The sequence below is a fragment of the Beta vulgaris genome, chromosome 2 (genome assembly GCF_026745355.1).
Source record: "Beta vulgaris subsp. vulgaris cultivar EL10 chromosome 2, EL10.2, whole genome shotgun sequence".
Classification (NCBI taxonomy): Eukaryota; Viridiplantae; Streptophyta; class Magnoliopsida; order Caryophyllales; family Amaranthaceae; genus Beta; species Beta vulgaris.
In genome coordinates, this window is record NC_079203.1 from 51,211,214 (window position 1) to 51,226,555 (window position 15,342).

Below are 15,342 nucleotides of genomic sequence, written 5' to 3' on the forward strand. Positions count from 1 at the left end.
TCAATGGCTTTGGCCTCTGCTATTTCAGGCGTCCAGTAAGCTCGCACACGTCGCGAGGCTGCAAAACGAACAGTGCCTTCATGATCTCGGGCTATTACTCCCATGCCCACCCAACCTTCCACTGCTAGGGAGGCATCAACGTTGATCTTCCAGCTGGGCGCTGGCGGAGGTTGCCAAATACGAGCACTCGGAGTAGTAGCTCCCCCACGGTGGTAAATGTCTGCAGAATACTTACCATATTCTTCGGCCAAACGCAACGCCCTTTCTAACAGCAAGTTGTTTGGAGTGGTTTTTCCTTCGAAAAATTTATTGTTCCGTTCTCCCCAAATGCACCACATAAGAAAGGCACCCTTAATTCGCATCTTTTTATCCAGCGATTTCCATTTCTCGACAAGGTCACAGATGGTTGTACACCCATTATCATCTCGCATGGGAGAACATCCACTTTCTTCCCAGATTTCATCAAACCGCGGACAGTGAAGTATAGCATGGCGGTCAGTTTCGGCCTCACCACAATCCCAAGGGCAAGCCATCGTGTCAATGAGGTGGCGTTGAAACAGTAGGCCTCGAGTCGGAAGTATGGTCGTGCACATTTTCCATAAAAAATGACGAACTTTGGGACTCACTTCAAGGCTCCATAACTCAACCCAGGCGTTATGAAAATTTTCCAGGTTACATCCTTTCCCGAGCATGTAGGTCGTCTTCACATAATAAATGCCATCCTTAGATAAAGCCCATGTCAACACATCTTGTGAAGGAGATGGGCATAAAGGAATTGCAAGGATGCATTTTTTGTCTCGATCATTGAAAACCTCCTCAATAATATCAATCCGCCACTCCATACTCGAGGGATCAATAAGTTCATTAACCATCGTAAGCTCATTTCGGCGAGGTGAGCTAATGAATTTGCCACTCTCATCACCAACCCATGGTGCCTCCCAAATGTTGATATCAACACCATTCCCAACTCTCCATATCAGGCCTTCTTTAACTAAAGCTTTTGCACTCCAGATACTACGCCACGAATAACTGCAGGAATAACCAAGAGAAGCCTCGAGAAAATCACAAGATGGAAAATATTTTGCCTTCATAACTCTGCCCAAAAGAGAATCAGAGGCAGTAAGAAGGCGCCAAGCCTGCCGTCCAAGCAGTGCATCATTGAAAATCGCAAGATCTTTAAAACCCATACCTCCAAGGCATTTCAAAGTACACATCGTTTCCCAGTTTTTCCAATGAATTTTCCGTTTCGCAGCAGAACTGCCCCACCAAAACCTCGCCATTGCTGCTTGGATTTTCTGGATGATCACAGTAGGAAATTTATAAACTCCCATCAGATAGGTAGGTATCGCTTGGATGACTGCTTTCAATAACACTTCCTTTCCAGCTCTGATAATAATTTCTCCTTCCACCTTTGGAGTTTCTTCCAAATTCTATCAAGAAGCGAGTCAAAGATAACTTTCTTTGATCTTCCTGCAATAGAGGGGATACCAAGGTATTTCTCATGCTTATCAACCTGTCGCATTCGCAAGATTCCCATAAGAGCAGCTTTTTGCTCACCATCTACACCTTTACTGAAAGAGACCTCCGACTTTTCATAATTAATTTTCTGCTCGGATGCCTTTTCATATTTGTTGAGAATATCAACTATTTCTGTGCATTCCTGACGGGTGGCTCTTGTAAAGAGAAGACTATCATCCGCAAAAAGAAGATGGGAAATTTCCGGCCCACTACGACTAGCCTTAGCACCATGAATCTGCTTCATCTGCACTTTCTTCTGAATCATCTTAGAAAATACATCAGCTACCAGAATAAAAAGATAAGGAGAAAGAGGGTCACCTTGACGGAGCCCTCTAGTAGGAATAACCGATCCACAGACACCACCATTTATAATGAAGGAGTAAGAAACCGAAGAAACACAACACATGAATAAATTCACCCATCTACCATCAAACCCCATAGTAAGCAGCATTTTCCGAAGAAAGCCCCATTCAACTCGGTCATAGGCTTTGCTCATATCCAATTATATTGCAATAGTGCCCTTCCTACTGCGGTTACGGTGCTTCATTGAATGAAACATCTCTAGAGCAATAAGTGCATTATCAGTAATCAAGCGACCTGGCACAAATGCACTTTGATTTTCGGTAACGATGGACGGTAGAAACTCTTTCAAGCGCAGAACAAGAGCCTTGGATATCAACTTGTATAAAACATTGTAGAGGGCAATAGGCCGGAATTCCGCAGCAAGCTTCGGCTCTTTGACTTTCGGAATGAGTGCTATATTCGTGCAATTTAGATCAGCAGGAAAAGAGTGCCCATGAAGGACATTGCAAACAAAAGCCGAAACCTCATCCCCAATTATGTGCCAGAACCGCTGGTAAAAAATCGCGTGCATTCCGTCAGGTCCAAGAGCCTTGCACGGATGCATCTGAGAGAGAGCAGTATAAATTTCTTCCTTGGTGTAAGGTCTCAACAAAGCATGATTACAGGTATCAGAAATAACAGGGTCAATGTACTGCAAAACATTCTGTAGATTAATATCAGAGGGATTACAAGAATTAAAAATGTTACTAAAATAGTTAGTAAAAATATTCTCAATCTCCTCGTTATCCGAACACCAGACACCATCAACATTCTGTAGCCCTTTCACATAATTACGTTTCTTTCTCTGAGAAGCTTTATGGTGAAAATATTGAGTATTCTAGTCCCCATCTTTGACTTCCGCTACTCTAGACCGCAAATACCAGTAGGCTTCATGTTTTTCGTGCAAATCATCCAGCTTTTTCTCTATGTCCGCACACTCCCTGCGGCTAGCCTCCGTAACATCTTGTTGTTGTGCCACACTAAGAGCTTTCTCCAACTTCTTTATTTGGTTACCAAGTTGATGAAAATGAGTAGCACTCCAGGTAGCTAGCTTGTGACCCACTCGAGCAATCCGCCTAGTAACCATTTCACCTTCAGACTCCTCCCACGCCATCTTAACCTCAGCCTCACAGTCAGAATCCAGTAGCCAGCATGTTTCGAAGCGGAAGCCCCGCTTTTTCCGGCCATGAGTCACTCTCGGGATGGGACGAGTAACAATAGGGGAGGATAAGATGGAGGATTTTGAATTTTGGTTTGTTACGCTTTGCACTAGCTTTATTATCAAACATAAAAAAATAGCTTTAATTTGTTTTTCGAAGCTAGGAGAACACCCTATTATGAAATTATTTTTAGCTTGACGCCAATTTGAAAATTGCTTTCTTTTCTAACACTACATTGGAAAATCATTCTCATTTTATACTTCTTCCATCTTTTTTTTTGTAACTCACAACATTTTTCATTTTTTTACCATTCTCTATTACTTGCAACATTTTTATATGACAATATACTACCTCTGTTTTTATTTAGTTGCAACGTTTTGACTTTCACGCTTGCCAATGTACAATTTCAAATGGTTTTATCTCTAATTGTATGTAAGTAAAAATTATAAAAATTTGATATTATGAAAGCTTACATCGAAACGAATCAAACAAGACCCCACATGACTATATTTTGTTTAACATATAAATCAATAAATGTGCTCAAATAAGAGAACATGAATAGTGCAATTTGTCAAACATTGCAACTAAAAAAGAACGGAGGTAGTATATTATTACTTTCTCTTTTCTAGCCTTTGAGATTCTTTTTAAATTTTTTTTTTGAAGGAGAAAATTTCATTAATTGAAGGTCAAACGACATCTACAATGATAGATATTAAAGAAAAATAAGATACAATCAAACAAGGTTAAATCAAATTCGTCTTCGAAAAAACTATAATGAACCAGATCGAGCAATACAGCACAGCCCCCTTGTACTTGCTGAATCAAACAGCTACTGATGAGGAAGCCTATCATTCTGACACAGTTTAGGAAGAACATTCTTGATCGAGCCATGTTTATCGCATCCGAGATTCCAATACCTTCATGTTGAGTCTCGAACTTCAACCAATGAGAACAATTTCTCATACCTAAAAACAAAAAAACCTACTCACAACTCCCATAAGGGAGAAGGAGATCTCCACAATAGAGACTAAAAAAATCCCATAAAGAGATACTAATTTATTCAACAAAACTAAAAACTAGAAATTAAAGGGGGAGGGGGGCTTACCATGAATGAAAACATCCATGGCAGCCCCTAATTGATGAAGAAAGGTTAGGGGGAGACTAGGGTTTAGAGAGAAAAAGAGAGAAGGGGGAGGGGGCGGCAACTTTCTAAGCTACTCTCGTTTATTTACCGCCTAGATTCTTTTTTAATTTGTCTCTCTACTCTCCTTGCATTGGTTTTTATACAAAGGACCACATTGCAAGTATTAAAAACAAAATGAAACTACTACTCCTTCCGCTTTATTTTAATCTACACACTTACACTTTTCACGCATGTCAATGCAAAACTTTGAGGACATATATCTTTAGTTTTATATCTGTAAAAATTATAAAAAGTCCATATTAATAAAATACATGTTATGATGAATCTAACAAGATCTCACATGACTATATTTTCATCCGCCTATAAATCACAAATGAAGGTCAAAGTGAAATTTATAAATTTTGTAAAATATTAAAGTGTAACAATTAAAATAAAACGGAGGGAGTATATGTTAACAAAATTAGGTTATGCACAAATCTTCTCGAAGGTGTTAATTAGTGTATTGATATTCCATCAGTAACAGTACATTGATATGTTCAACAAATAACTAATTCTACGTTGATATTTATACATTTCAAAATTGGTTGTATAAGAGAGTTTCATGTACTAAAAGTCTCATCTAAATAGTACACAAGACTCAATAGACTAGTACTAGTAATGTCCTACCTTTTTTTTTTTTTTTTGGCACCCATCATAATCATTATAGTATGTCTTAGCCGCGGATATTTAATTTGGTGATTCTATAGCAAGGGATTTTATGGCTATAGGCCCATAGCCCTAGTACGTGGCTTTGTGTCGGCGCATCCTACTAGTCTCAGTTTCATTGGCCTTCAATTTCTTGTCGAAAATTGATATTTTCCTATCCATCACATATTCACATCACTATTTACATTTTAGTTCTAAGCTTGAAGAAAAACAAAATGTATATAAAGACAAAATTGAGCTAAATAATAAAGATTGGATACTTTAAATATTCTTTGAGTTTGACCATATTTTGATTTTTAGTGTGGTACTTTGAGATTGTTTATTTACTAATTTTTTTTTCCTTATCTAAAATTTTATATATGTATTTTTAGTTTTATAAAACTTTTTATTTTTAAAAAATATTGACATAATATTATTTGGTGTTCAGAGAGCCACAAGGATAAGAGATGATAATTGATCCCAAAATCTGCTAGATACCGAAAGAAAGTTCTTTTTTTGAGGGGACCGTTCTAACTAATTGAGTTATCCATCACTCTTTTTTAATAAGGTAAGTTGAAGTCTCTTGCAAGGGGAACATATGGAGATCCCTCTTGTAAGCAGGGATGAAAATTCGGTATACGGTTTGGATTTAGATCTAATCCAATCCTATTCAAACAAAATTTGAATTTCGATAATCTTACAATCCAAATCCTAACAAATTAGAGTTTGACTACAAACTAATCCAACCCGATTTTCCAGACACTAAATTGGATCCTATTCGAATTATCTATCTTTTAAACACTATTTTTTCGGTGAAATAAATTTGGCGCGAGCATCAAAATGAACTGTGTAACAATAGAAATAATTCATACAATCCCATGAAAAAATCATTAATAAACCAATAACAACTAATAATCCATTATGAACTCATAATTAACTATAATAAAAGGTTGAACAACAGCATACCAACATGTTCAGTTGCACAAGAAGTTCAAATTCACAATAGCAAGTTAGGGTTTTAACTTTTAGGCGAAGAGAAGGGCTCTCGGCCATTTTTGCGTTTTTTTATATAAAAAAACAGTTAAACCCGATTATAAATGCACAATATAGAGTCTATTTACTATTCGATTATTTTGGTTTTTGTCTCCAGCCATTGTCAAACCAATCAATTCGAAAATCCGATATTTTCAGAGAAATCCAATCCGAATCCAACCCGAACATAATTTGAGTCCAATCTGAATTACTACTTCGATTTGTATTAGATTAGATTTCGATTTTTACCAAAATTACTTTCACCCCTTACAAGTTGTAAGGGGTGATATTCGATTTCAATACCTATATAATTCTAGATGTGATGTCAATACTTTTTAAAATTTGTGATATATATATATATATATTATTACATGTTGATTAATTATTTAATTGTTAGGGTGGAATAATTCATACTCCCTCCGTTTCTTTTTACTTGCAACGGTTTGACTTTTACACTATTCACCAACTCTACTTAGTTTGTGTTTGGTGATTTATAGTTAAGGTAAAACATATTTATGTGGGATCTTGTTAGATGCGTCTAAATGTATATTTTTCAAATATATACTTTTTGTAATTTTTATTTATCGGTAATTAAACTTATTGATGGTTGAAAATATGCATTGGCAAACGTGAATGTCAAACTGTTGCAAGTAAAAAGAAACAGAGGAAGTATGATTGATTGCTTTTGCTTCTTATAATTTCAGCTAGGTAGCCCATAGTCTAGTCTTCCTTTGCTTCGTTATATAAAGCTATCACTAATTGCATTGCGTATAGGAGCATAATGATAAGACAAGCTTTGGTACCCTGTCAGTTGTCAATAACTCATTAAAGGGTTGCTACTTGTTATTACTCGCGCTTAAGCTTGGTGTTATGAAGTATATAATTATATATGCACAAGTTAGGGTTTGATTATGTCAAACACAGTACATACTCAGGAGTCATGACTCATCTGTGCTAATTTTTAGTTAGTAGCATTAGAATACAAATAATTTCATGATAGAATTAATAATTATCTAATATATTTGAATTGAATGTATAATCTTAATGTTTAGGATGAAATTATATATTTTTTTCGACTATTTATTTGAGAACAAATAGAGTAGTTTAGACGATACGTGTAGCTTAAAAATGAAAATTTGCTACTCCAAGTCTATATCACTACTATCTATAGCTTTTCATTGATTAAGAAATTTGCATACTTGTATACATCTATCAACAAATTTAGCAGAAACCAACCTAAAGACTTTTTTAAAAGACTAACTTGAAGTCATTATTTATAAAATCAAAGAATGTTTTGTACATATAATTCATGAGAGCTTCATTAAAGCCAAATTCCCAATCCATATACTTCCTCCTTTTTATTCGTTTCGTATTGAAATTTGACTTTTAATGTAGTTTGATGGTCTTTGCTTTTTTTTTGTAAGAAAAAAAAAAATAATCAAGTGAGATTTTGCATTGTTAGATTTATCTCAATATATTATCCAAATATCAACTTTTTATAAGTTGTACTTATGTACAATTAAAGATATTAAAAGTTTAAGTTATACGTTGACAAACGTGTAAAGAAAACATAGGACAACTAAAAGACGGAAAAAGTATATCACATTGACGTACGGCTAGCTGTGATGTAATAAGTTATTTAGTTAACTTGTTACTCCTAATTAAGTAAGTTGGAAGCATTGAACTAAACTACAAAATATATAGGAGTATATATGTTAACATTTGACCTTAAAATACAAAGGAGAAAAAAGCTAATCACAACACATTATCGTTGTACATGTAATAATACTGTTAATAACAAAATCCTCCATATAACTAAAAATATACTCTATAGTTTTTCCCATTCGTAGAGGCTAAGTTGTTAATGATATTACTCAATATTCCAAGTCAATGGGATTACACACACCAACCATGTTTTCTGTTATTAAGAAAATGTTAAAGACTTCAATATTAAATTCAGTTTTTAGCACAACACGGCACTTTATATCTGGACACGATCAATCATAAGTTAGTTCGTGGAATATCATAGAAGGTTGGTGACCTTTGGATTTGTACTAGAGTTTTGGCGTTTTGTCTTCTTAAATATTAAATGCTCGCAAACCTTTAATTTTCACTCTACACAAAACGTTGATCATAGTTTTTTACTATAATCTACCTCCTCTATTTTTTTTTTGGTTGTTGGAACATTTGTGTTTTTGGTGAGTGTATAATCAAATATTGTATCTAAGAAAAATAGAAAACGTATAAAATAATATTATATAAAATATTGTTAAATATGTCGCGATGAATATCTATGCAAATATATTAAAAGGCGTGTGTGACAATGTATATACGCCACGCGGCACCTATGTTATTTATTTCAGTAGATTTGTCTGATGTGTACATAAGTCATGTCAATTAAGAAAAATAAGATTAGCTTGTAACGAGATTTGAACCCGTGACCTCTTGCTATCGTACATAACACAATTATCATCTCAACCAACTTTTAATCATGCTTTAAATATCCACATTATTATATATGTACCTTTTAAATGTTGAGTTTTTCCTTAATATATTTTAGTGGGAATGGAAAAAAAATCAAGTTCGGAAACACAATACCAACTTAGGGCAACGCACGCCCGGACCCAAATACTAGTTATTGATGATAAATTGTTAAAGTGACCAAAATTGTATTTTAATAAATGTAAAACTTAAGTGTTGTAAATATTAAGAAAAGGAGGATTAATATGATCACGAGTGTGTTTTGTTTACATGGCCCATGTTAACCGAACCTGTAACATATCATTCACATAACCTCAATATTAATCACTAGATCTAGACAACCTTGATTACAAATAAAGTGATAAAAATGTACATATACCTCTAAAAACTTATATGAGTAATATTTGAAGCCTACCTAAGCTCGTGAGATTAATTGGTGAGAGAGTTGGTGGCAACTCTTTCTAAATGTACTTCATATTGTAATTGTAAATTGTAATACATCATACATGAATAATCAAAATATGTGGTAGAAGATCGGAGAATTTTGGAACCTTTAGGGGATGGCGGCGGGGTAAGACGTAAAATATATGTCCTCAAATATTGGGGACACGTTTTCATCGGCCTCGTCTTCGAGCTATGAAGATCTCTAGATGAATATATTTGTTGCTTTCACATTTTTATTTACTTTTTGTACTCAACTCCCCATTTTTCACAATTCTTCTCTTCTTCTTTTAATTTTTCACTTTTTCCTTGGGTTAGTGAAAAACAAACAGTACAAATTAAATAGGAACAGAGGTAGTATATGACAATATTGGGCCACCAAAAAATTCAAATAGTGAAAAAAAAAAAATTTTGAAAAAACAAAATGTAAAAATAATTGCGCACACATTGTGAGCATACAAGGCTAGTAAATAGTAATGAAATGTCGTCACTGCTTTAATTTCATATGCCTTGAGAGAAATTAAATTATGAAAAATAATACTTCCCCCTTTCTGCTCTAAATAAAACGTATGGCCTTGACACGAGAATTTCGGAGAAGAGAGAGATAGAGAGAAAGAAAAAGAGAAACTCATGTGATGAAGATAGAAATAGACAGAATTAAGTATCAAATATAGTAAAGTTTCATTTATTTTGAAACGGCTTAAAATAATAAATATTACATTTATATTAAAACGGAGAAGTATTAAATTATATAAGATGGATTTTATTAAAGTCTGTAACGAGTCTGTTTTTTTTATCGAATAAAAAAAAAACCCAAGTGAATCTAACACTTCTCAATCCTCCTGATTATAATACTTCTGCTCCCTCCGTCCCAAAATATAGTTCCCATTTCCATTTTGGATGTCCCAAAATATAGTTTCCATTTCCATATTTAGTTTCACATTTTTCCGTAATTTGTCTAGAAAAATCGTGATCAGTTATTTGCTTCTTGAATTTTGTTTTTTCCTTTATTTATTCAACCAAAATGTTACAATTAATGCTCTTTCACCAATTATTCTCCACTCTCTCTCCTAAAATCATCTTTTCCCATACAACATTTATTTAAATAAACAAAAAATCTTTACTATCCCACTTATATTCTACTTGCATAAATTACCGTAAAAAAAGAGAAATATAAACTATATTTTGGGACGGAGGGAGTATTAGATTAGGTTACTTAGAAAAGGAAGTTGGATGAGTGAACTCCCCTCTTAGTGTGTTAAATGGAGATTTATCATAATGCATCGTATTCATAAATCCATATAATTACTCTAACGGTTTATTAGGTAGTTGGTTATAAATTTTGGTAATGAAAATGAATTTGTGTGTAAATTTGTGAAGCATATCGTTGTCCATTCCCATATTAATACTAATTTATTCTACAGTGTCTACTTTTTTTTTCTTGAATTTTCATTCCATCCAATACCACCTTGTAGGTGGTAATGAGTGGTAATGAAAATTGATTTCCCTTGGAGACAAAAACACAAGTTTAGAGGTTGAGATTGCTTGCCTATAGAGAAAAAATGCCTTCCCATAGAGATTTCAAGGGTGCTTCCCTAATAACATTACACTTAAAATTCATTCTCATTACTGCAATTTATTATCAATTATCAAACAGGCCGTTAGAGGAAGTATTTCAAGCTTCTCCCCTCTTTTGCACAAGAAAAGTAAAAATAAAATGTAATCATCAACAATCTCTAGTTCCATAGAAATCGAGAATATGTATAATACTACTTATAAATGTTCGTCATCTATTAGTAGACGCAATCAAAAATTATACCCAAGTAGCACCGATAGTGCATTGGGCAATTTCTCATAAATTTATATCATTCTACATTGAAAAAAAAAATCTTAATACTCGTTTTTTAAGTAGTGGATTAACGAGTTGGGTTTATGAGTCAGGTTTTTTGAACACTAATATAAGTAAGGTCCAAAAATGTCTATAACAACTTTCAAATATGGTGAACATGCATGAGATTTCTCTAGATTTGAAGATCTTTCTCATTGGAGAACTTCCCAAAATTAAGGAATACCTCAAGACGATTCTTGGCTGGTTTGAGAGCATCAACATCGACTTCAAATTCATGTGTAGTTCGCCTAATATCTACACAATTTTGCACTTGCCTCCTTCATTATCTCCACCGGACTCCATACACCACCTACGAAGTTATGACCCAATTTTGTAAAACTAAAGGCAAAGTGGTCGTTTTATTTAGGTTATTATATATCTTGATTTTATATTGACTTCTTTCAAAAGAGGCACGAGCCGACGTATCATCAACAAAAATAATAATTAATATAGATATTTAGCCCACGGGCTTGATTTGGGCCATACTGAAGCCCGACAAAAGATTAGGCATCTTGGGCCTGACACTGATACATACCCCATCAATCCAGCCCAGTGTCCAGGAGAGAGAAAATCAACTATCACGATTCACGTAATTCTGTTCTGGGTTTAGGGTTTTTCTTCATCTTCTTCCCCATTCAATTTTAGGGTTTTACACACACATTCTATCTCTTTTCCCTGAGTTGAAATAAATTATTCACGCAAAAAATGAGGAAGCTAAAATTTCATGAACAAAAGTTGTTAAAGAAATTAAACTTCTTAGAATGGAAAAGAGAAGGAGGTCACAGAGAAGCTAGTGTTATACAGCGTTACCATGTCTCTGAACGAGATGATTATAAAAAGTATCAATCTTTCTCGCTAATTTTACTCTTTTTAATGCTTTGTTTTATTGTAATTTTTGATGGGTTACTTTTAATTTCTCTGCTATTTTACTCTTTTAATGCTTTGTTTTATTGTAATTTTTGATGGGTTACTTTTAACTTCTCTGCTACTTTTACTCTTTTAATGCTTTGTTTTATTGTAATTTTTGATGGGTTACTTTTAATTTCTCTGCTAATTTTACTCTTTTAATGCTTTGTTTTATTGTAATTTTTGATGGGTTACTTTTAATTTCTCTGCTAATTTTTTTTTTCAATGGGTGTCAAAATCAGGTACAATAGTTTATGTAGGATGGTGCAAAAATTGGTTAACATATTGAAGCAGATGGATCCTAGAGACCCATATCGAATTGAGATGACTGACAATCTCTTGGAAAAGCTGTGAGTTCTTTTTATTTTTTCTATTTTGAACAGTATTTCTTTTTTTTTTGAAATTTCATGATATGTAAGGTGAAATAGTTATTTGTTTTGGTATTACTAAGCTTGGAGGGGAGGTAATTTATGTGAATTTTAATGCATTACTGGAATGCATACATTTTAATTGTGGAAAATATTTTTTTATGGGAATTAGACTATGTTTTGGGGGATTTGGATTGGGGTGTTGGTAGTTTAAAACAATCTGTTTTATTGTCACAAACTGACTGGCAATGCTGATAAATCTTGATTGGGTTTCACCTATTGATAACTGCTGATTTGTGGCTTCGAGTGATATATAAAGAAGTGCAAATTAGATCCTACATCCTCCCAAAAGAACGAATACTGGGAAGTAAAGGAACATACAGTTTAGTCTATAAGAACATCGCTATATGATAAAACTACATGTAGGTAAATATCAAGCTCAGGTAAGGAAGTCTAAGCGTCGGGTAAGGAAGTCTCCTTTTGCCCATTGAGGATGAAGAAGGGATTATAGTGTAATAAGTTTCTAATTGTTTACTGGTCACCTCCTTTAGCTTATAGACATGTACGTTCTGTTGGGGTTCTTTCTTATGGAGCTGGGGTACTCCTAAGGTAAGAAAAATAAGGGGTGGTTAGGAGACCCTCCGCACAAGGGGAACTCTTAACTCATCGTTTTCAAGGATAGAATGAAGAGCGGAATTATTACAAGTATTAGAAATATCAATATGAGAAGAAGACTGAACTAGATGGCCAACGTTGGCAATCCAATCTGTGCTTTGTTTGCTTCGCGGAAGTATGTTTGATAGTCCATGAGGAGAAACCTTTGAGAAGATCTTGTGTGTCTTGAATGATATGAGCAATTTGCCAAGGCGGAGACCAAGTGCCTTTGATTGCATTAATAACGAGCATATTATCCCCTTTGATATGTAAATGATGGATGTTAAGTTGGTGTAGTAGTCGAATCCCATGGTGGAGAGCTGTAGCTTCAGCAATATGAGCTTGTGTGGTGCCTAGGTGGAAAGTAGCTGCTTGGATAGTTTTGCTGAGATAGTCCCTGATGATAATACCCCCAGGCTGCAGCTACAGAGTTGCCTCGAACCAAGCCATCCAAATTGAGTTTGAAGGAATGTTGTGGATGTGGCTTCGAAGAAACAAGGATGTGATTGTTATGAATGGTAGGGTGGTGGGAAGAGGAAGTGATGGAAAGTGGAGAACCATGACAGTGATCTATAGTAGTTCGTAAATGCCATTCAGTGGGGTTCTATATGCAATGTTGTATTATTATTCTGACAAAATGTATTGTAAAGATATGGGCATATGGCATTCAAACCTCTATCAGAACCACCCCAATCAATCCAGCCTTAGGCTGCTTTTAGACATTGGCTTCATGATTTTGTGCTAGCACGAAGCAAAATTCACTAACCTACCAGTTCTAAGTGGTCTAGTCTTCTACATGGATGAACAGATGGAATCAAAATTATCAAATTTCTATGTTCGATCCAAAATTGATCTTAGTGACTATCGGCTATCAAATCTGAATTTTGGATCTTTACTTCAATCCATTGATACCTGGAACGTGGTACGTGGCCACGTTCCAGGGGACGCGTCCCGCAACGTGGTACGTGGTCTAGGAGTCCATCTAGTTTACCCAAGAGGTTACTTTCCGCGTTCCCGTCTTCGTACCACGTTCCGGAATGTTTTGCATTCCATGTAACAATGCTTCAATTCATAATATAAATACTGGTCCTACTGGTTGTCTATTGCTTGTGAGGTTTCAATAATAGCCTCATATCCCGCATTTAGCTCATGTTATCCAGATAGGGCTGCCCTAAAGTGTTGGATGATCTAGTGTAGTAGATAGCATTTAGCAGACAGATGTGTGTGATCAGATGTTTGTTCATTTACTAAATTTAGGATTTCATGATGAAGCAATATACTTCATATTTGAGCCTTGTACTGCAAAAGTGAAAGGCTCCATTTTGATAGAGTTATATGTTTATGTGACAATCGTAGTTGAATATCAAAATTTGTCTTCTCTTTTTATGATGCTGATTGAGATGCATTTTGCAAGTGATTTCTCACACATCACTTGGTGTTTCTTCTATTGCAGATATAATATGGGTGTCATACCCAATCGAAGAAGCTTGGCTGTTTGTGAACGCTTGAGTGTGTCATCTATTTGCAGGTCAGTACCCTTGCTACCCTGTACCCCTCTTGCTCCTCAGTACTTGTTACTTGGTTTAGTAAGTAGGCGATACAAATCACTTTTTTCAGGATGTAGATTTTAATATGTTGCACAGGGAAGTTTTATTTCTGAGAAGTGTAAAAAAGTTGTTTGCTGGGTTGTAGAAACTAGAAAGTAGAAATTCTCATGGGAAGTCCAACTTAGCTAGAAGGGACTAGGTAACTAACTTCAGCCATGCCATGAAATGGCACTTCCTTTTTGAATCCAACCAAAGAACTTCTGAACTTTCCCTTCCCAATTTTAGATATATCAACCAGACAAGCACTAAGAGCTTACCTTGAGTAAAAAAAAAGGACAATTGCGTATTGGCGAAATGTAAAATCAGTAATTTGTGCGTGGCAGATTCTCATTGGTCCTTTTCTTTTGGTTTTAAAGATCCTAATACCCTCTTTTGCTTGCAGACGGCGGCTATCATATATTTTGGTGAGGTTGAAGTTTGCTGAGTATCTGAAAGAAGCTGTGACATACATCGAGCAGGGACACATCCGAGTAGGTACTGAGACAGTTACAGACCCTGCGTACCTTGTTACTAGGAATCTGGAAGATTTTGTAACCTGGGTTGATTCATCAAAGATAAAGAAGAAAGTACTACAATATAATGACAAATTGGACGATTATGATCTTATGGAGTGAGCTACTGAGCTGGAGCCAAAATTCAAGGTCGTTCTTCCTTACTTTTTCTTTGTGGAGGATTCCTTAATTTTAAGGTCTCTTTTTCACATTGAACTATTGTATGAAACTGGTGTACTGGTTACAAACATATTAAGAAATCAAGTCGGACATTGTTGTTTAATCTATCTGTGTAGTATCAAGTATGTATATTTACTTTTGTAATTGAAGAGAGCCTTGGCAGCCTTTTGTTTTCCACCAGGGTATTCATTACTAAATTTTGGTTGCAAAGGTAGATTGGTTGCGGAGTTCGTACGAAGTGAAGTTGTATATCCCCCACTAGATTTGAATTGTGAGACATATATTTAGTTATATACTTCCGTTGTTTCCTTTTAACTGACTTAGGGAGAGAAAATTGGGACAACATGGTTAAAAGTGGTAATTTTGTAAAAAATGGTGGTGGCGTTCAGGTACATAAAATAGAATTATCTTGCTATTTTGAGTTATAGATCACTTATTATATATTT

At 34.9% G+C, this 15,342-nt stretch overlaps 1 protein-coding gene across 1 annotated transcript; it reads left to right on the plus strand.

The window, feature by feature from the left end:
- Positions 1–11,240: 11,240 nt before the first annotated feature.
- On the plus strand, positions 11,241–15,073 carry LOC104907054 (U3 small nucleolar ribonucleoprotein protein IMP3). The gene is made up of 4 exons (XM_010695917.3): positions 11,241–11,529; positions 11,839–11,946; positions 14,072–14,146; positions 14,608–15,073. Exons 1-4 carry the CDS (start codon positions 11,396–11,398, stop codon positions 14,837–14,839), a joined length of 549 nt encoding a protein of 182 aa, XP_010694219.1. The 5' UTR covers positions 11,241–11,395; the 3' UTR covers positions 14,840–15,073.
- Positions 15,074–15,342: the final 269 nt, after the last annotated feature.

What these genes read in the sequence shown, in the direction of transcription:
- LOC104907054 (XM_010695917.3), top strand. Translation starts at nt 11,396, where the DNA reads ATGAGGAAGCTAAAATTTCATGAACAAAAGTTGTTAAAGAAATTAAAC. An exon ending in GAACGAGATGATTATAAAAA is followed by an intron (nt 11,530 to 11,838) that starts GTATCAATCTTT and finishes TGTCAAAATCAG; the next exon opens with GTACAATAGTTTATGTAGGA. An exon ending in GACAATCTCTTGGAAAAGCT is followed by an intron (nt 11,947 to 14,071) that starts GTGAGTTCTTTT and finishes CTTCTATTGCAG; the next exon opens with ATATAATATGGGTGTCATAC.